This window comes from Pristis pectinata, chromosome 8 (genome assembly GCF_009764475.1).
Source record: "Pristis pectinata isolate sPriPec2 chromosome 8, sPriPec2.1.pri, whole genome shotgun sequence".
Lineage (NCBI taxonomy): Eukaryota > Metazoa > Chordata > Chondrichthyes > Rhinopristiformes > Pristidae > Pristis > Pristis pectinata.
Window position 1 is genome coordinate 20410772 of NC_067412.1, and position 21439 is coordinate 20432210.

At 37.6% G+C, this 21439-nt stretch overlaps 1 protein-coding gene across 1 annotated transcript in view; it reads left to right on the forward strand.

Moving 5' to 3' along the window:
* Nucleotides 1–21439, forward strand: part of LOC127573252 (uncharacterized) — a 31946-nt gene that overhangs the window by 465 nt on the left and 10042 nt on the right. The window contains exons 2-8 of the mRNA XM_052021285.1: nt 1784–1874; nt 9581–9778; nt 12199–12251; nt 12781–12892; nt 15695–15889; nt 17637–17715; nt 18622–18819. Coding sequence (XP_051877245.1) covers nt 1784–1874; nt 9581–9778; nt 12199–12251; nt 12781–12892; nt 15695–15889; nt 17637–17715; nt 18622–18819 — 926 coding nt within the window. The remainder of the gene's footprint in view (nt 1–1783; nt 1875–9580; nt 9779–12198; nt 12252–12780; nt 12893–15694; nt 15890–17636; nt 17716–18621; nt 18820–21439) is intronic.

Genomic DNA, 21439 nt, shown 5'->3' on the forward strand with positions numbered 1-21439 from the left:
ACAGTAGTCTGTCAACCAGCACATTTTCTGGGATGTGAGAGGAAACCAGAGCACCCAGGAGAAACCCACACAGACACAGGGAGAACATGCAGCCTCTATACAGACAGCACCAGAGGTCAGGATCAAACATAAGTCATAGGAGCCATGAGGCAGCAGCACTGCCACTGTGCCACTGTGCAGTCTCTTCACGGTACTATCTTTTCACAAACTCAGGCTGATGGTGGAATGCACTGCCGGCAGAGGTGGTAGAGGCAGATACATTAGGGACATTTAAGAGACTCTTAGATAGCCACATGACTGATAGAAAAATGGAGGGCTATGTGGGAGGGAAGGGTTAGATAGATCTCAGAGGAGGATAAAATATCGGCACAACATCGTGGGCTGAAGGGCCTGTACTGTGCTGTAATGTTCTATGTTCTATTCATTTCCAGCATTTTCTGTTTTTATTTTAGATTACCAGCATATGATGTATTTTTCTTTTCTCTTAAAACTGCCATCCACTTGAACGTCCAGGACTGTATCATAAAAAAGGAAGAGACATGTTCAAAGGGCTGCAAATAATGAAAATGTTATAGATGATTGGAGTGCAGATAGTTCCCCTATCAATCAAACTTGGTAGCTACACTGCAGTAAGTGACTGAGGTTGATTTTATGGTGTATAATTATCCTCTGCTTGCTTCATTTGAGGAATAAAAAATTACCTTGCTTTTCGTAGAAGTTCTCTACTTTCTACTCTTTAACCAGACTCATTTCTCAGTTTATTGACTGTTAGCTGTACAATTGTTTGCTATGGGTCACACACTCCACTCCACTCCATCTCCAACTCATTGGCTGACAGAAACAAAATCCCATCTATCTCTCTCTCTAACCCTTCTACTGATTGGTTTAATACTGTGCCCCTATTTTTTTGACCCCTTTGCATAGAGAAATGGGTCCTATTTATTCTATTTGGACCCCTCATAATTTTTGCATCTCAATTAAGTCTCTCCTCAGCTTCTCTAATCCAATGAAAACACACCTAGCTTAGCTAAAATAAGAACAGAAAATGCTGGAATTACTCGGGTCTCATAGCCTCTGTGGAGAGAGAAACAAAAGTTAGTATTTCATGTTCATCAGAATTAGAATACATTAAAAATCAAACATGTCTTAAATCATAGAGAAGGAGGAAGGATGGAGAGAATTTTGCAGATTTTTTTAATTCACAAAGTACCTGTAAAGGTATTTTCTTTGCTGTTGCATATATATTTGATCATATAATATATGTACTGTATACTAAGCTTCATTTTATATAGTACCATTGCATGACTCTTTAGCCTGCCTACATTTAAGAACCAATCTACAAGATCCAGATCTGTTTGTAAGAACCAATATATAGGCATAAAGAATGGAAAAAATTTGAGTATATTGGCATGATGTGTGCATCACACCGAAGGACAAGATTGCTCAGTGTTTTAGACCAGGTATTTGCTGTTATGCATGTTTCTGGTGCAAATACACAGGAAATTGTATCTCAAGCTGAGGAGCAGCCTTAAACCAGATTGGAAATATAATTAAGTGACATGATCCATTTGTCTCAACATATATTGTATGTGACAAAGCAATACGTTTCAACTTTTGGATAAACCAGTGCTGAGTCAATTAAATAAAATATATATTTATTGTAATAAATTTACAAAGATCATAAATTCAATGGAAGACAGAATTTTTAAAAAGCTGACTGCAATTTCAAGCTTGTAATAAATACAGTACCAAAATTACTCATTTTTAACTTTATTACATATAGAAAATACTATATTGACATACAACGAAAAGAAGATGGCTTTGACCTCTCTGGAATTGATGCATCTCATATGCACTTGCCTCATCGTAAACCGGTAAGTATTGTGAAGTACAGTGAAGTCAAAGTTTTTTTTCTGTCAGGACCTACATATATCCTGCTCCATATGGGTTGTACTCTTTATAATATTATAGTTCTATTTAATCCTGGTGGACATTTAGAATCAAGTTGGTTTGACACAAACGTCAATTTAATTCATAATAAAAAAAATGTTGGAAGCACGACACAGATTAGGCTGTGTCTGTGGAATGAGAAACGGAGTTAATTTTTCCAGTTAGTCAGAAAAATAAGTTGGCTTTAAGATGCAGAGAACATGGGGGAGGCATGGATGGACAAAGGGGCTATCTCTGCCAGGGTTGCCATGGTGATATGCTGTTTACAAAGTCACTTGACTAATAAGGGCAGTTGGAGAGAAGAAAATAAGTCTCACTCCACCTTTACAATCTATCTTTTTTTTAAGCTAATACAGCCTTTTGAAAATGTTTGCAAACCAGTTTATCTTGCTACCTTATTTTCTGCTTCAATAATTTCCCAAAATATCCCTTCTATCTTGCATTTGGTTCTTCCCATCCCATCTGCATTCCTTTGCTTCTTTCTCAGTGTAAAGCCTTCTGAGATATTCCATTTACATGAAGAATGTAATATAAATAAAACTTGTGACTGAATCCTAAAGATTTACTCTGAAGGTGTATTTTAAGATTATTTTGACAAAACAATTCTTACAGAATGTTTAAGAAAAGTTTATTTTGCATATCACAGCTGTTATAGGATCCAGGGCAGTTTACTGTAGAAAGGGCTTGCCTAATGTGAAATCCAAAATATTGTTAAGGATATGTGGCATTTATTAGGTAATATCAGAGTTGCATGGGAGAGGAATAATAATTATTATGACTTTTAGAAAGATTCAAAAGATATTGTCACTTCTGATGATATGGAACAGAGAAAGAAAGGAATGGAAAAAAGGAAGCCTAACAAGACCGTATTGTACACAAGACAGCAATGGTTCATGAGCTAGCATTACAGCTCTGTTAATACCATTCAGGTGAATTACAACTGTCCAAAATATTCAGCAGAAAGACCTAGGTAAGTGTATTTCTGCTGCTGTTTATAGATGACAGTGCCAGGAATACAGGGTGCCTTGATCTGTAACTGGAGCCGACTGCTATCCTTCTGTTCTGCTCTTCCTCAAAACTGCAGAATTCCTATAGAGAAAACATTCATTCTCTGGACGGAGGACTTTAATGTCAATTACTAAGTGTTACTCCAAGTTATCGCCGGTTAATTGGATTGTCAACTTGTGAAGAACATAGTGCCCTGGATGGGCTTGATTCAGTTGGGCATTAAACTTGTCCTATCTGCATATTATATCATTAACAAGAATGATAACCACACACTCCTTGGACTGATAAATTTTTGTCTTTTCAGTGAGGAAATTGTATTATGCAGTCATACATTATTGACCAGAGTAAGGACAGATCAAAGTAGATAAAAATTGGGCAGCCAGTATGTACTATTTGCTATCAGCAGCTGTATGACTATGTGACTATATGTATACCAGTTAAGTCTCTATCATCATGGCTAATACACCTTTCACCTCCCCAACAACTTGAAGCTAGGAGACCAACTATAATTCAGTGGAAAATCCAGAAGGCCATACCATTTACATCACTATCCAAATCTTGGAATTAGGCAAAAACTTGGTGAAGTTACAACATAGAGCTACCTTCTTGCTGAAGAAAAAAAAGCAGGCTTTCAGCAGAATTTGGTGGTTAACAGAAAACTCTTTACTCCTATGACATGCTCTCAAAGGTGGTCGTGGATACTCAATCAACTGACTAAAGGAAAATATTTCATAACATATACCATCCTCTACTATAGGAGAGCCCAGAACATGAGTATGAGAGAAGAATAAAGTGCTTCAAACCTCACTGCAATGTGCCAGCTCACCTCCAATAAACTTCCCATGGGAATAGAGGTAAATTTCAGAATTTGTGTGAAACTACAGTGACTGTACTCCAGAACCAAGGTCACTCAAAATCCAGTAGCTGAGCCACAATATGCACATCACACTTGTGTCTGTGTATTCTTGGAAGCAACACCCTAAGCTATTGCCAACTCATTCACTGAAATATATAAGAGAATGGGCTTTACACTCATTATCAGCAAGACAAAGTTTCTCTACCAATTGCCCCGCTCTACCATACAGCCTTCCAGCAATAAAGGTTTAAGGCAAGACCCTGGACAACATAGACTATACTTTGGGAGCCACCTCACAATGAAGGTAGACATCAATGATAAAAATGACCATTGCCTTCAATGCACCAGCACAGCTGTTGGTCGATTGAGCAAAAGGGTATTGAAGATGAACACCTCAGCAATAAATTTATGATCTACCAGGTAGCAGTGTTTCCACCCTTCTATATGCTTCTGAAACCTGCATCCAGCATGACCAGTTTCCTTGTTCTAACCCTAACCCTATCAAGGTTAAGCTTCTGCTTCCCTCTCAACTGTCAGTATCTCCGTCTGGTTGCCAGCAACCATTCCCAAAAATGAAAGCTATCAAATTCTGGTGCTGTCAGGGATCAGCTTAAAGTGATCCTTGATGTCTCCCTTTATACGTCACTGCTTCTTTTTCCCTTTGTTACTCTGCTGAGTCCTACCCACTCTGCTGGAGTAGCACTTTTTTTGACCTTGCATTTATTTAACCCGCAAAAAGCAAATACTGATCTGAAATAGAAACAGAAGGTGCCGAAAATAATGTAGAGTGAGAAACAGATTTAACTTTTCAGGTTAAGGTGAAAAAGTTAAGGACATGAACATTAACTCTATTTCTCTACGCATAAATGCTACCTGAGCTACTGAGTGTTTCTGGCATCTCCTGTAATTTGTTTGTCTTTTCTTTTCCCTTGACACTGCACTAACCTCATTTGTTGATCATGGTTGCCTAACAACACAAATGGAAGCTTTATCTTGTACATAATAGTTTTCTATCATATCAAATACTTGCTTGTATACTTTCCATTGTTTTTCTGTTGATTTAAACGTTAACAGTTTCACTTAATTTATTGTGGTCAAACTGCTTCTCACCCCATCAATATTAATTTTAAAGCTTGGTTTACAACTCTTCCTCCTTCCTCTCAAACTTAGCACGAAATTCAGTCATTTTATGGTCACTATTTCCAAAATACTCCCACACCTTACATGCTGTTACCAGTTCTAGTTTGAAATCATATAAACTTTATGGCACAAAAGGGCATATGGTGTCCATGCTGGTGATGGTTTCTTCCTCATAACTGTATCCAGCATGACCCGTTTCCTTGTTCTAAAGCCTGTTGTGCTACAGCTTTCTGGAACTGATGACGTTTCTCAGCACTAGTGCCACCAATTCTGGGATCCCTGTGCAAATGCTGAAGTCTGAAAACTGTGGCAATGAGGAAAGACTGAATACGCTATGGTTGTTTTCTTTAGAACATGGAAGGCTGTCGGGAAACAAATGAGATTTGTAAAATCATGAAGGAGTAAATAGGAGGGACCTATTTTGCTAAGCATTGGGGTCAGGAGCCACGGGAACCAGGAACCAAAATAATTGATTAAAAAATTGGAAGGGAATGAGGAAAAATGCTTTCAGCCAGAGGGTGGTGGGAATCTGGAGCTTACTATCTGAAAGGATGGTAAATGTAGAAACCCTCACCACAAGTAAAAAGTAATTGACCAGCCATGATGTTCTGGGTTGTGGACGATATGCTGGAAAGTGGGATTAGGCTAGCGCAGGCATGGTAGGCTGAATTATTTTGATGTTGTAAATTTTCTATGATTATATGATCCTAAGATTATTTGGATCAGGATGGTTTAGGCCAGCAAAATAAAACACTTGTTGAACCAGAAAAGTAAGTTTGTGCTTAGTATATATGTCATTGGCAGGTGTTGTTGGCTTGGTGCTGGCAGAATGTTTTGGCCCATTGTTCCATAGATTTGTCCCAACCATGTTCTAGACTATTTAACATGATCTGTCTCTCTGAATCAATGTGAAAATTAACATATTCCAATATATCCACTTGAAGTCAATAGACCAAATAATAGGATGGGTGTACAATGGACAACTGATTCTCTCATGCCCATTCAGTACCAGTAACTAAAAATGGAATTCTATCTATTTTTAGAGTAGTTGACAGAAAAATGTGGCAAATAATGCGGTAATATCTCAAGTGTTTTTGATTAGGAAGTGCATATATACAATTTTATTTAATGATCAAGGATGATCAGTAAACTACTTTTGATTTTTCTGGTTATTTTTTTGAGATCAAAAGAAGAGTGCATATGGAAAAAACGTTCTGGAAAATAAGACTAGAGCGGCATCAGAAGCCGTATAGAAACAGAAACAGATATATTACCATCATATCAAGAAGTGATTGTACAGTTTAGTAACATACCTTGAAGTTATTAAACTTTGTAAGACTTAAAATGTTCCTGATTAAGGCAGGTAGATCATTAACATTACCTTTCTAAATTCGTTTCTTACAAACTTCATTCATTGTTTTCTCAGCAAGTCTATACATGCACGAAAGAACATTATTTATGGTACATTTGTTTCTCAATTCAAAATAAGTGCCAACAGAAAATATGTCAGAGAGATTGATTGCTCCTTAAATATGAACTAGTGTCTCCCATTATAAGAAAAGTAAATATGATTTTTTTAAGGTAATACTCCTACCTACTGTGTTCAACTTTCCTGTACGTAGTTGTTCTTGATAACACTCCGTTAAAATCAGTGGAAAAACATTTTTTCAAAAAAGTAATTTATTTATACATTCATTATTTTAAAAATCATGTGATGATAAATGCCTTTTGTTTGTAGGCCTCATGACAATTGTAAATTCTATTCTTGAAGCTAATTGTTCTAAGTTTTGTTTTTGTGGGGTAAAATATATAGAATAAATGTTATATGATTTCATAGTACTTTCTGGGTTTTGTTGCTGTTTGAAAGAAGTCAATTCTTATCCAATTAATAGTGTGATTTAGGAGAAACTGAAATAAAAGACAGTTACCTGGAAATTCATCCTTTTCCAATGCCTGCTACAGTCAGATGACTGTTCTAGCAGTACTGTAGTCATGCTGTCATCAAGCTGAATCACATTAATTCTACATTCTACCTCAATGGTGCTGAGGTCGAGAGGGTTGAGAGCTTCAAGTTCCTGGGAGTGAACATCACCAACAGCCTATCCTGGTCAAATCACATAGATGCCATGGCCAAGAAAGCTCACCAGTGCCTCTACTTCCTCAGGAGGCTAAAGAAATTTGGTTTGTCACCTTTGACTCTCACCAACTTTTACCGATGCACCATAGAAAGCATCCTATCTGGATGTATCATGGCTTGGTACGGCAACTGCTCTGCCCAAGACCACAAGAAGCTGCAGAGAGTTGTGGACACAGCCCAGCGCATCACGGACACCAGCCTCCCCTTCTTGGACTCTGTCTTTACCTCTCGTCACCTTGGTGTAGCAGCCAGCATAATCAAAGACCCCACCCACCCAGGACATTCTCTCTTCTCTCCTCTTCCATCGGGTAGAAGATACAGGAGGCTGAAGGCACGTACCACCAGACTTAAGGACAGCTTCTACCCCACTGTGATAAGACTATTGAACGGTTCCTTTATACGATGAGATGGACTATGACCTCATGATCTACCTTGTTGTGACCTTGCACCTTATTGCACTGCACTTTCTCTGCAGCTGTGACACTTTACTCTGTACTGTTATTGTTTTTTTACCTGTACTACATCAATGCACTCTGTACAGACTCAATGTAACTGCACTGTGTGAATGAAGTGACCTGTACGATCGGTTTGTAAGACAAGCTTTTCACTGTACCTCAGTACAAGTGACAATAATAAACCAATACCAATTAAAGAATTCTTACAGAAGGTACACCAGGAAAAAAAATACACAATTTTTAAATTTACATTTTAAATATTATGCAGATTATTAAATAAAGATTGAAATGTATATATATGATTAAGGTGGCAGCTGCAATATAACAAATACATTTATAAAACCTTTTTATTTTAAAAGCTCTTTCATTTTGAATATTCATGTGAAGGAATTACAATTAACATAAAATATATTTTGAAGGGCTAGGCAGTTTGCTGAGCTATAGTAATACCTTAAAATGCCATAAAGTATTCATATTTGTTACATAATTAAGTGTGGGATTTTTCACAGTATTTGTATTTCATAAATATAAAATATCTTATAATTTGTATTCAGCTTAAAGTCATATGTGTGGAAATTCCAAACTTACTGTCAGTTTCATAGAATAATGCCAGTGAATGTAAGTTGCTTAGTTTAGTTTACCATTGCAAAATCTGGACAAATTAATCTTGCTTTAGAGCAATCCTTCCTAAAGCTGGAAAATTCAATTTTCTTTCAAATAGAATTGAAGTTGAAGATAATACAAAGCAGCACAGAAGTTAGTTTTGCATTGCTCTTGAAAAGAGCCAGCACAGACACAAAGGGCTGAAGGCCTATCTTCAATGCTGTAAATTCCTTCTTCAAAAAAATAAGAGAGGCTTTTTGTGGAATAAAATCATATAATATATATAACATTATATATATATATATATGTGTGTGTGTGTGTGTGTGTGTGTGTGTGTGTATATATACACACACATATTTTACATATATATATATATTTGTAAAATATGATTTTATTTCATAAAAACCCTCACTTATTTTTTTTGAAAAACCCTCTCTTATTTTATAAAATGTTATGCTTATATATAAAGCATAAAAACAGGCAAATCAACTGTTCTATGCTAGTGTTAATATGGTTCCTATCCCTTTACATCTATATCTACCAGCACATCCCTCATAAGCTTATTTAATTTCCCCATATTGCAGCTCTATAATTTGCTTCAGTTACTTCTTGTTGGAATGATTTCTGTTTTTTAACCACTCTTTGGGCAAAAAAATGTCTGTATTGGATTTAACAATAACTTCAATAAAATTATGATCCTTGGTTTTGATCTCCCCCATATTTTGTGGACAATCAAAAATATGTGGAGTGTCAAAACATTTGAGACAAAACCCCCTGAATAACTTGAGAAATGTGAATCATTAGCAGAATTGGAAAAAACTGACACAAAATACCACAAAAAGAACTTCAGATTCTATTTAAGTACACCCAGTGGCAACCAGCAACTTGGATATACATGTAGTTACAATAAAGTTTTACTGCTGCACAAACTGTTGAGAAATTGCTTTGAACTCTAATGTGGTGTTGTTGCCTGATTCAGCTATTGAAAATGGGGAGCTAGTAATGTTTCTAAGCCACATGAAGACTACATCAGACACTACTGCCAGTATAACTGATCACTGATCCCTGCCCATTTTTACAATTGGTTATTGTAACCTTAGACTCACTTCCTAACTTAGTGCATAATGGGAGCTTGGATCGATGGGTCCAGGTAATGCCTTTGTTCAGTCCACTTCACTTCTCATTGTATATCTAACCATTTAAGGAAAGGTACTTTGGAAGTTAAAAACAGTAAGGAAGGCAATGGGAAACCACTAAAGCTACTCTTCCATAGCAATGAGCTTAGGAATCTGATGTGCAAACTTTGAGTCATATCTAATCCAGACCAAAAGATTTGAATGAATGGATCAATGCTGTAAATTTTGTTCATTTTTCTGCAAGTCATTAACTTCATCTATGTCTTCTTTGCACATATTGGACTTTTCCCTACAGCTTCCGATAGTGGGTATTGAAAAGATCCATGACCGAAGCCTTAAACATTATTTCAATGATCCTAATATTAAGACAACTCTTCAGATGAGCTTTGGAAGAATAATTGAAAAACAAGAAAGAAAACTGCAATTAGACTACAACAGGGAAATGAGCGTGCAAAGAATGATCAGCAAAAGAATGTCCAAACTTAATTTTTCAGTAAGTTTATTTAAACTACTAATATAGTATGAAAATCTGAGAATAGATTAATGTATTGATTTGCAAGTATTAACCTATTTTAATTGAAAGCAATTAGTAGCATTTAGCATCTTTTGAATTAACACTTCTTTTGAAGTTAAGCTACAGTGAAGAGTTAAGGGCTTCTGCCTCACCACTTCCCTTCTCCTCTTTATACTATTCATTCCCCTCTCAACTCTAAGTCCTGATACAGGGTTTTGACCTGAAACATCAACAATTCCTTTCCACCTACAGATGCTGCTTGACCCACTGAGTTCCTCCAGCAGATTGTTGCTCCAGATTCCACCATCTACAGTCTCTTGTGTCATGAGAAATTACTAATTTTACTCCATTAGGTAGGCATTGAGCACCATTGCAGTTTTAACTCTGGCAATATTATCCAATTTGGGAGAAAATTAATTAATAGGAATATTAGAAATCATTCCCACTACGTCTTCACAATCAAACTCACTTTGAATCTTCTTTTTATCTAAAGTTTAACAACCCCACTTCATTGCCATTTCCACTTTACCATCAATCTTGTTTGTCCTTACATTTATTTTGATTCTCCTCATTCCCAGTCATACATTTTTTCTGTCACGGAATGTGTGTGCAGCTGGCAAAGTCTGCATTTGTCGCTCATCCCTAGTTGGTCCTAAGAAGGCAGTAGTGAGCTGACTTCTTGAATTGCTGCAATCTATGTAGTGATAGATGCACAAGAACACAGGAAAATAGGAGCAGGAGTAGGTCACCAGGTCCCTCAAGCCTGCCCTGCCTTTCAATATGATCATAGTTAATCTATGCAAACCTCAACTCCTCTTCTGTATCAGTTCCCCATAACACTCGGTTCTTTGACCTTTCAAAAACTTATCCATCTCAGCTTAAGTATATCTAAGGATCTGGTCTCCACCACCTTCAGGAGCAGAGAATTCCAGAAATTCACTACTCACTGAGAAAAGAAATTTCTATACACTTTAGTCTTAAATGACTGGCCCCTTATTTTGTAGCCATAGGGATGTCCAGGATTTTGCCCCAGTGACAATGATGAAACAAGTAACGTATGTTCAATTCAGAATGGTGGAACACATGAATACATATGCTTGCTGCATTTGTCCTTCTAGGTGGTAAGGGAGCTGATGTTAATGAAATCTGTGCTGGTTGCTGTTGCACACCTTGTAAATAATATACATTTGGCATGGTAATAGAGAAAATGATTGTCTATAATTGTGAATGGGGTACTATTTTGTCATCAATGGTTTTGGGTTTTCCAGTGCACTTAGCCACCTTTTGATACCCATGGAGTGAATTGAATTAGCTAAAGAATGGTTTCCATGATGGTGAGAGAAGGAAGCTGAGTACAATCATCTGTTTCTGTCTCAAGATGGTTGTAAATGTTTTGGCCTTGTACATTGAGAAGGGGGGTGATCCAGGAGAGTACAACACCTGTTGGTTATTTAAGTTGTCCACCACCACCATCACAACCAGATGTGGCAGGAATGCAGAATTTTGATCTTATCCGGTGGTTTCTTAGGTCTGTATATAACTTGCTGCATTCACTATTTACTTTATATTTAGTCCTGTATTGTATATTCACCAGTTTGGTACCCTACTTTCAGGTATGCCCGATGCTGCAACTGATGCTGTCTTTCACACTCCAGTTTGAACTCCTGGTTTAGTTGTGTGAGGGATTTGCCAGGCTATGGATGTTACACACTGCACTTCCCATCTTCCCATCCACTGACACAAATACCTAATATCTCAAGTCTAATTACATGCACCTGGCATTTCACTGTACTTAGCAGTTAAGTCTGAATATCTCACTAACTTTCTTTTATGAACCTTCTCTCCCACAGAACAATCTGTTGAATTATGAACTCCATCCAGATATACACCACAGGTGCTTCTCAGTTTGGTAAAATATATTGTAATTATTTGTCAACCGAACAGCCTGTTATCAATGTTCTGGTTCCTACACCAATTTACATTCTCCCCTTTCCCTTATTCCTCATCTGCTTCCCCCCCTTCTTAAAAGCAATTATGGTTTAAAAGAAAGTTTTTCCATTTTTATATCATCTGGCCACTTCAGTAGAAACCACAATCCTGTTAATTATATAGGCATTGGAGGGAGCAAATGATCTCATAAGCAGCAAGTCAAACAGCTGAGCATTTTTTTATTGTTTTCTTTAAGGTATTGGGCAGATCACTAGAAAAATCATGTTGCTCTTCAACTAACACCCTGGGATTCCCCCATTCTTTTAAGCTACCAAAAATAGACAAACAGAAACTTAACCGCAGGGCATGAAAATTGATAATGTGAAACTCCTTCAGATCATCATTGGATCATCAGTTCAATCCACCTTTTACTTCATATGGTTTAATAGTAATTTTTAAATTTATTTTAGAATTTTGGACCCCAGAATGCACTCAATCTAGAAAAGCTGAAGACTGGCAAAAGGTAAAATCTTATTATCTTATTTCAATTTAGTGAGAATTTCTTGCATTTATCATCAAATTAGTCAGGCAAAAGGTTACATTCCCTATTGATGCATCTATTTTCAATACTGGTCTTTTTTGTACAAAATGTCTGTGTCTCAACTTTTTATCTCAGTTTTTCTCATGTTAGCTTATTTAAAATAAAACAGATTAATCATTGTGCTAAAAATTGCTCAATGAGTTTAAAATAAAGAGCAAGAGAAATTAAATATCTTTAATAATAAGTTGATTCACAAACTTTCTCAAATGTGTTTCATGCAATATTTAACTGTATAAGTAATTACATACCTTACCAATCTATTTGTTTCTTTGCAGAAGAAAGGCAATATAAGTAATAGGATTTCAAAATCATTTAATATTAAGATATATTTTTGACATTTTCCCATGTTGAATAAGATTATTTTGCTCTACTTGTAAGTTATTGTGAATTAAAAGTTATTTTCATACTGGCTACAAGTTAACCACAAGTATTAATATTTTGGTAAATTCAGGGAACGTATTCACCACTTCCCTAAAGTTTCCCATCAAATTCCTGCCCCTCATATCTCAAGGAGTGAAGTACTTCGACTAATTTCCTCAGCATCTAAACTAATTGTTGCTACTGTAAGTAGTTTTATTTGTGATTTAATTTTAACCCTGTAAAATTTTATTTGTAATTAATTTCACAAATGAAGCTCTTAAAAAAAACTCAAAAGTTAGAAAAGATGACTTTGTTCATTTATTTATTAAGTTAACTGGACATTTTCCATAGTTTGTAATGATTTCAATTACATTTTCCACTTATTTTCAAAATCAAACTTGTTATCTCACAAATGAGTTACATTTTCTCCCATGTGTGATTTTCAAAATATATAATTTAAACAAATCTTATGTGCATAAATGAATTAATACAACTGGTTAAGTTACTACAAAGCCTCACAAAGAAATATAAACACATGATCAAACAGAGAGTGACACTCACCTTTTGAAATGCTACAAGAGAAAAAAGAACGTTATCAGATATATGGTTACAGAGGTCTAAGGACAATATCTAAAGATCAGGCAAAGATATTGGTCTCTTTCATAGATTATGGCAAAGCAACTAATAATTTAGTAGAGACGCAAGAGACTGCAGATGCTGGAATCTGGAGCAACACACATAGTATTGGAGGAGCTCAGCGGGTCAGGCAGCATCTATGGAGGGAAATGGACAGTCGACGTTTCGGGTCAAGACCCTTCCAGATGAAACCATATGTCAACTGTCCATTTCCCTCCATAGATGCTGCCTGACCTGCTGAGTTCCTCCAGTGCTTTGTGTAATAACTTAGTAGACAGCTTGATAAATTATTCTCAGAAATCTCGCTATTGGATATGTCCTTTCTATTAAAATCAATCAATTGTAACGTAGTGTACCATTGATTTTTTTTTACCTTTGAACAGATAACAGATCCATCATTTCCAGTCTTTATCTAAATTTGTCAGCCTGACAAAGCTTTGAATGGAGATAAGTGCAACTATCAACTATTTTACATAAATCAATTCCAATTGTTTCAAAGTAAACAAGGAATTTACGATTTTGTTAGGAGTGATATTGTTATCTCTGTCATAAAGTTAGCAAACTATTAAGCTAATCTCTCATCCCTGGATAAACCATTATCCTGAATTGGTGGTATGAGTATTTTCTGAGGAATGTGGACCTTTCTGAGTGTACAAAGCCAATAAGCTTGCTTTTCAGTTACAACTAGTATAAAACTAAATGTATTTTGTATCTCATCAAGGAAAATAATAACTCAAAAAAATAGAATATCCATTTGTCTTTTACTTTTCATTTAAAACATCTTATTTGTTTAGTTTAATAGGATTTGTCATTCATTTTTATTTCTTTTGCTTGGGAAAGGAGTAAGAAAGGATGTGTTGGATAGCAACAACCAGAAAGCATGCCATAGTAAATGGTACCATAGTGAATGGTAAACCTTTATACCTTCTCAAGGAAACTGGTCAGTTTGTAGCATTCTGTGTCAGGGTTCAGAAAAGTTAATATTGCCTGGTGCAGTTCTACAGAAGTAACTGTCTGAAATGAAGGCAGAGATCTCATAGCATTTTAAGGTACCTAGAGAAAGTATTGTAATTATACCAACCATGTTTCCTTTTCTGGAATATTAGGAAATAATACCTCAAAATCCATACAAAAAACGCAGTTCAAAAAGAACAATGGTAAGTACTTGGAAATTTTATCTATATGTTCATTTTACTGTATTTTAAAAAATATTCAAAAAGTTTAAAATCGGTATTTTATTTAGAAAATATTAACTTTTAAAATAAACATTTTAACATATTAATATTTATTTAGAGAAGTTATCCCTTAAAATGAGAAACAGAACTTAAAAATAATGTATAGAAACTTTAATGCTTCAGCAAAACAGAAAAGATATGGAGACACAAGAAAGACTGTAGATGCTGGAAATCTGGAGCTACACATAAAGGAGCTGGAAGAACTCAGCAGATTCAGGCAGCATCTATGGAGAGAAATGGACTGTCGATGTTTTGGGTTGCGACCCTTCCAGATGAAATGATATGTCGTGTGTCCATTTCCCTCCATAAATGCTGCCTGACTCGCTGAGTTCCTCCGACTCCTTTGTGTGTTGCTGCAGAAAAGATATGGGCAACCTTTGCTGTATCCATTGCCCTCAGCCATTTCTTGATCTCACATGGATTAATTGAATTAGCTGAAGATTGTCTTCTGTGATATTGGGGACCCAGAAGGAGACTGACATGGATCATCCACTCTGACAGAACCTCCGGTGACTGCCACCCAAAAGCCAGAGTAAAATAAAAATACTTAGATGAATATGGGGTTGGTACAAACCCTAGCTCCACATAAAAGCTAAGGGACACTGTTATCTATTGCAAATTGTCCTCCTCATTTTTCCATCCACAATGAGTTTATCTGAGGCTTTTGGTTGGTGTCTAAGTCAGCCTAATTTTATCTCCATGCATCTGTGAACTGTACTTGAACACCACACCTTGCCAATGCTATACTATGAAGTCAGAGGACCATTTAGCTCTGGCCCTTCCAACTGACTTAATATGTACCCCAACTAATAACTATGCAATTATTTCCACACCATCATCTTATAAGGTAAATGTGATAAGCAATGTTCTACAAATGTGTTGATCTACCTTTATTATAGTCCTCTCATTCTCTCATTGATATAACAAACATAAACCTTTAAAAGCTGGATTTAACTTAAAGGTGACAATTTTTAATTTAAAAAAAACATATTGGTTCTTTTTTCATAAAAAGTGGTTAAAAGTCCTGAAACCTAACAATTTTCAATTCTAAAAATATTTTTATTAAGTCTGTTCAATATATATCAACTTTTAGTATGATTATCCAATACCTTACGCATATTTTGACACTTACAGAAACTGGACATTCTCAAGGGAAGTGGAAAAGAACCAAAGTGGACAGAATATGAAGTTACAATTTGTACAGGAAACTGCCTTAGTTTAGGTTCAAAGGCAGACATTTCTATTAGCTTCTATGGAGAAAAGGACAAGGTGAAAGATATATTGTTGTTTAACTCATTTACCAATTCTATTCCCTTCCAAAACAATCAGGTAAGCAGAACTTCAGGTAATACGAATTTTCTAAATTATATCTTGTACACTTAATTTTTATGCACTCTCTGGATATTTTTTTAATTCATTTGATCTAGATTTAGAATACAAAATATTATTCCTCTAACTTAAATAGATTAACTGATGTTACTCCAAACTGAAGCATTCTGTCTTTGTTGTAATATGTTTTACATCATTTTACCACATTACCTTAAAATAGATTATACTTCATGGTTAGAGGTGTTTTTGCATCATTTTTTTACTTCATTTTCCTAATTGTAGAGCTTTCTGGCAAAATATCAAAATAGAACTTTTTATATTATTGTACTTATTTTAAATTACAATTATTGTTAATAACATGGAGGAAAGATTGAGAAAAGGGTTTATTGTTGTGTGATATTTCTTCTCACTCATAGCTGATTTTTCCTTTTCACCTTCTGCCATGTCTTTTTACTTCCTTCTCAATTTTGGTATGTCAGTTGGTCAGAGAATCTTAACTTGTCACTACCTAGTATTTACCTCTCATTAGCAAAAGGCAGATGAAAAGCTGGGGGGATTTAGGGCAACTATTTGCCCATCAGATTCAATTCCCGGGCAGCCTTTTGATTGCACATTTTTTTACTGAAACAACTAGAAAAATATATTTCTGATTTTAAAAAGATTTTGTGACCTTGTCCCTCCTCATGTGAACTTCTCTCCTCCCAACTCACCCTAACTTAATGGACCCAATCAGCCTCCAGGCTCTATGTGGAAATCAGCCAATATTTTTAACGCCAAAAACCAAGGAGATATAAAGCTCCCAGTTTGTGCCTCTAGTTCGCTGGCAAATTCTTGGGTAACTTCATCCGTTGGCACAATGATGCAGCTAATAGAGTCACTGCCTCACAGCGTCAGTGACGTGGATACAAACCTGACCTTAGGTGCTGTCTGTGTGGAGTTTGCACACCATCCATGTGAATGCATGGGTTTCCTCCCGGTACTACGGTTTCCTCCCACATCCCAAAGACATACAGGTTGGTAGGTTAATTGGCCACTGTGAATTGCCTCTAGTGGGTAGGTGAGTGGTAGACTCTGAGAGGAGTTGATGAGAATGTGGGGAGAATAAAAGAAATGTAGGATTAATGTAAAAGGGTAGTTTATGGTTGCTGATGGCCTGAAGGACCTGTTTCTCTGCTGTATCTCTCTGACTCTAAAATGGATGGGACCTCCCACAGCTGCTTGGCAAAGTGAGTGGGCACAGCACTCAATGTGCACTACCAGTAATGTGCCTGACTTCAAAATCTCCCCCAGAACTCCATTTATAGTACTCTACCATTAACTAGCCACCCTGTTCTTTTCAAACTACATTCTTGTTGCCTATCATCTCATTGACCTTTTTAAAAGCAAACAAGAAGTACACTGTGACATTTCCTAGTTTTAACATTGTTTTCTACCTGAATAACTTCATCCACAATTATTTTCCGATAAGTGCAGCAATGCCTGCAAATTTAGTAATTGATATTCCAAATAAAATTCACCATAGGAATACAGACAGACATAATTTTCTGTTAAACTCTTAAAAATATTTCAGCTTTAAGATCTTCACTTCTTTACATTATTTCTTGACTATGAGGAGACGCAACCTGTCTGTGCGTAAAGGTTGCAGATTTGTCTGAGTGAATCGGTTACACTTGTCTACTAAAATGCATTACCATATTTCAATAGTTAGTTTGCTTTCACATTATTTTTATTTGAATATTTTTAACAGACTGATGTTTTCTTGGTGGAAACTCAGGATTTTGGAAAACTTAAATACATCAAAGTCGGATATGATGGGAACGAACCTGGTAAGTAATATCACTTATTCACAAAACTGGAACATTCCTGATAAATCCTTAAATTTTTTTATAGTTTGGCTAATAGTTGGATTTGATTTGTCTCTGATAAATGTAGTGTGAGAGATTTGGTTGCAAATAACATTATGCAATAATCAGCTTAATGGTCGAAGCCACTTCACAGGAGTGCAATCAGGCAAAAGTCAATGTCAAACAAAAGAGGTTATAGGACAGTGACCAAAAGTTTGGTCTGATTTTAAGGATTGTCTTAGGGGATGAAAGTGGCTAGAGGATATGTTTTCATTGAACATAGCAGAATGGATTGTTTTGGGAAAAAAATTGTCTGCTGTTTGCTGAGAAGACATTAACTGGCCTTAATTGAAAGCTTGGTGTTGCCTTTTTCATGCTAGGTTAGAAACCAACAGTGGCAGGTGGGGGATGGTCTGGTAGGCCCTTATGAATATCAGGGACACATTCTTCTGTCATGGCTGATAGATTGCTGGTATTACTGATTGTTTTTGAACCCTTGTCAGCTCTTCCTGGATATCAATAATAAATGATTAAGTAGAAGGATGGGCTAGAAACTTGTGTCTGCATGCCTATCTGTAGGTTGAGTGGACAGTGAAATTCCCATAATGATTTACTGAAGTTGGACCACACAAAAGCATTACATGAAATTAGAAATGCAGGTAACGTGTCTGGGTGCTTGAAACAAATATGTGTGTGTGATGATATTTTGAGAATTGGACATACTGTATGGGTACAGATAGACCGACAGATGGCATCTAGACCAGAGGAGGCAGAAGAGTACATCCCTGTGCTGGTTGGAAAGTACACTTCTGCTTCATTTATTTAGATTGGTCTGGTGTAACAGAAGTATATTTTCCATTTGATTTTTTAAATTATTTTATTTTACAGGTAATGGATGGTACTTAAAAGATATTATTATAAAGACCTGTTCAAATGCAACTTCAGCATATGTATTTCACTGTAACACGTTGTTCTCATCGCAAGCCTATGGTAAACGTTCTTTCCAGAAGTTCATGCCTTACTTTGCGGCAGATCTAAAAGATGGTGAAAATACTCAAATAGACTGTGAGTCATTAACACAGAAAGGTAAAGTTTTATAAACTGCAATTTCTGTTATTAGCATTAAAATATTTTGGATAGGATTCACCTCACTTTAACCCTTTGCAGTAGGCTGTTCTTAACACCTATTCATATGGGACTGGTGCTATAACTCTTAGCAATCTCCACAAATGTCATTAGTTGAGCAGGATGATTCAGAGGCCAGACAACCATCCTTTATTATCTTATGTCCCTCCTTCCCAGCAATGATATAATTGCAATGCTGGTCATTGAAGATTGAGGACAGATACGTGCCAGCATTGATTATCAGTTAAATGGCATAAGGAACAGAAATCTCAGTGGTCTCAGCAGCTGGAAGAATCACCAGATTTTTCAATTTGTTGATGAAATTGTTGATATACTTATGAGTGCTGAAATATCATGAGGGACTGTGCTGAAGTGAGATGGGAAAGCTGGTGAGAATAACTTCCACACTGCCAAAAAGGAGCAAACGGTGCAAGAAAGGTTCACTGTAAATGTGAAGGTAGGTTAAGGCCATGATGCCATAAATTCTCTTTATTCAGACATTTTCATTCACTTCTTCATCTCTCTACATATTATATAGAACGTAATCTTTTTATTCTCCATGAATGGAAAGAAAACAAAGCCATATATTCAGCATCTCATAAAGTTAATAAAAGTTGGACCACCACTGCAAAAATCAACATGAAGAGAAGTTATTAGAGCTAATAGGCAGATGGTTTGAAGGACATGTAAAAGGTTGTGGTTGAAGATGTACAATGCTATGATTATATGAACTGCACCCCCAGGGCAAAATCAAAACAACCCTGCTGGGAGCAGACAAGATAATGATGGACTTGAATTTCTTTGTCTGAGGCTCATTCCATGCTACAAATGCATTCATGGTGGTGCATCTCACAATATGTGGTGATGTCACTGAGACACATTGCTACAGGATAGTTTAGTTCATCTCTTTCTTGATGTAAGCAGCAGGCAGGGTGTGCAGGTGGCACTTTTTTTATAAAAAATAAACTTTATTCATAATAAACGACAAACTATATACAATTACAAAACAGTGCAAACCTTTACATTCTTGACCGGATCATTCATTAGTGTTACCTTTTTATATAGAAAACAGCACCAATGCCACACGTGTGGCTCCCTGGAAGCTACCCGGTCCCATATTTACAGTATTTGGGGGCTATCTCTCCTGTCCCTGCCCCTCCCTCTCCAGTGGCAGAAGAACCCTAAACTGTAGTCCTTCCCCACCGAGCCTTTGCGTTGGCTGTGCCCAGCTTCAGTGCGTCCCTCAGCACGTACTCCTGCAGCCTGGAATGTGCCAGCCAGCAGCATTCCCCTACGGACATCTCGCAGTGCTGGAAGACCATCAAGTTTCGGGCAAACCAAAGAGCATCTTTCACCGAGTTGATGACCTTCCAGCAGCAGTTGATGTCCGTCTCTGTGTGTGTCCCCGGGAACAGCCCGTAGATCAGAGAATCCTGTTACGCTGCTGCTGGGGATGAACGGTGACAAGGACCCTTGCATCTTCCGCCACACCCTCCTCGCAAACCTACAGCCCGCAAAGAGGTGGGTGACCGTCTCGTCCCCAGCGCAGTCCTCCTGGGGGCAGCGCGCGCTGGGAGTGAGGTTCCAACCATACAGGAAGGATCTGACTGGGAGGGCCCCTCTCACCGCCAGCCAAGCGAGGTCTTGGTACTTGTTGGTGAGTTCTGGCGATGAGACATTCTGCCAGATGGTCTGGACAGTCTGCTTAGGGAACCACCCCACAGTATCTATTGAGTCCTTCACCTGCAGTGCCTGCAGGATGTTCCGTGCTGACCACTGCCTGATGGACTTGTGGCCAAAAGTATTGGTCTGGAGGAACTTTTCCACGAAGGACAGGTAGCGCGGCAGCGTCCAGCTGACTGGGACGCCGTGTGGCCATGGACCCAGGCCTATCCTTCGCAACCGTAGGGACAGGTAGAACCTTGGTACATAGTGGCACTTGGTGCCCACATACTTGGGTTCCATGCACAGCCTGATGCAGCCACAGACAAAGGTGGTCATCAGGAGGAGGGCGACATTTGGGACACCTTTACCCCCATTGTCCAGGGACTTGTGCATGGTGACCCTCAGACCCGTTCCATCTTGGATCCCCAGATGAACCAGAAGATGGCGCGGGTGATTCCCAAGCCTGAGGAGCGAGGAACAGGCCACACCTGCGCCAAGTACAGCAGCCCTGAGAGCGCCTCACACTTGATAACCAAGTTCTTCCCAGTTATCGATAGGGAGTGCCGTTCCCACAGTCCCAGTCTCTGCTTCACCTTCCCAATCCGCTCCCACCAATTTTTGCTGCACGCCCCAGCCCCTCTGAACCAGATCCCCAGCACCTTCAGATAGTCAGGCCTGACGGTGAAGGGGACGATGGATTGGTCGGGCCAGTTGCCGAAGAGCATGGCCTCGCTCTTCGTGCGATTGATTCTGGCCCCTGATGCCAACTCGAGCTGGTCGCAGATGCTGATCAATCTGCGAACTGACCTCAGGTCCGAGCAGAAGACGGCGACGTCATCCATGTACAGGGAAGTTTTCACCTGGGTGACCTCACTGCCTGGCAACATCACCCCTCTGATGCTCTCGTCCTTCCTGA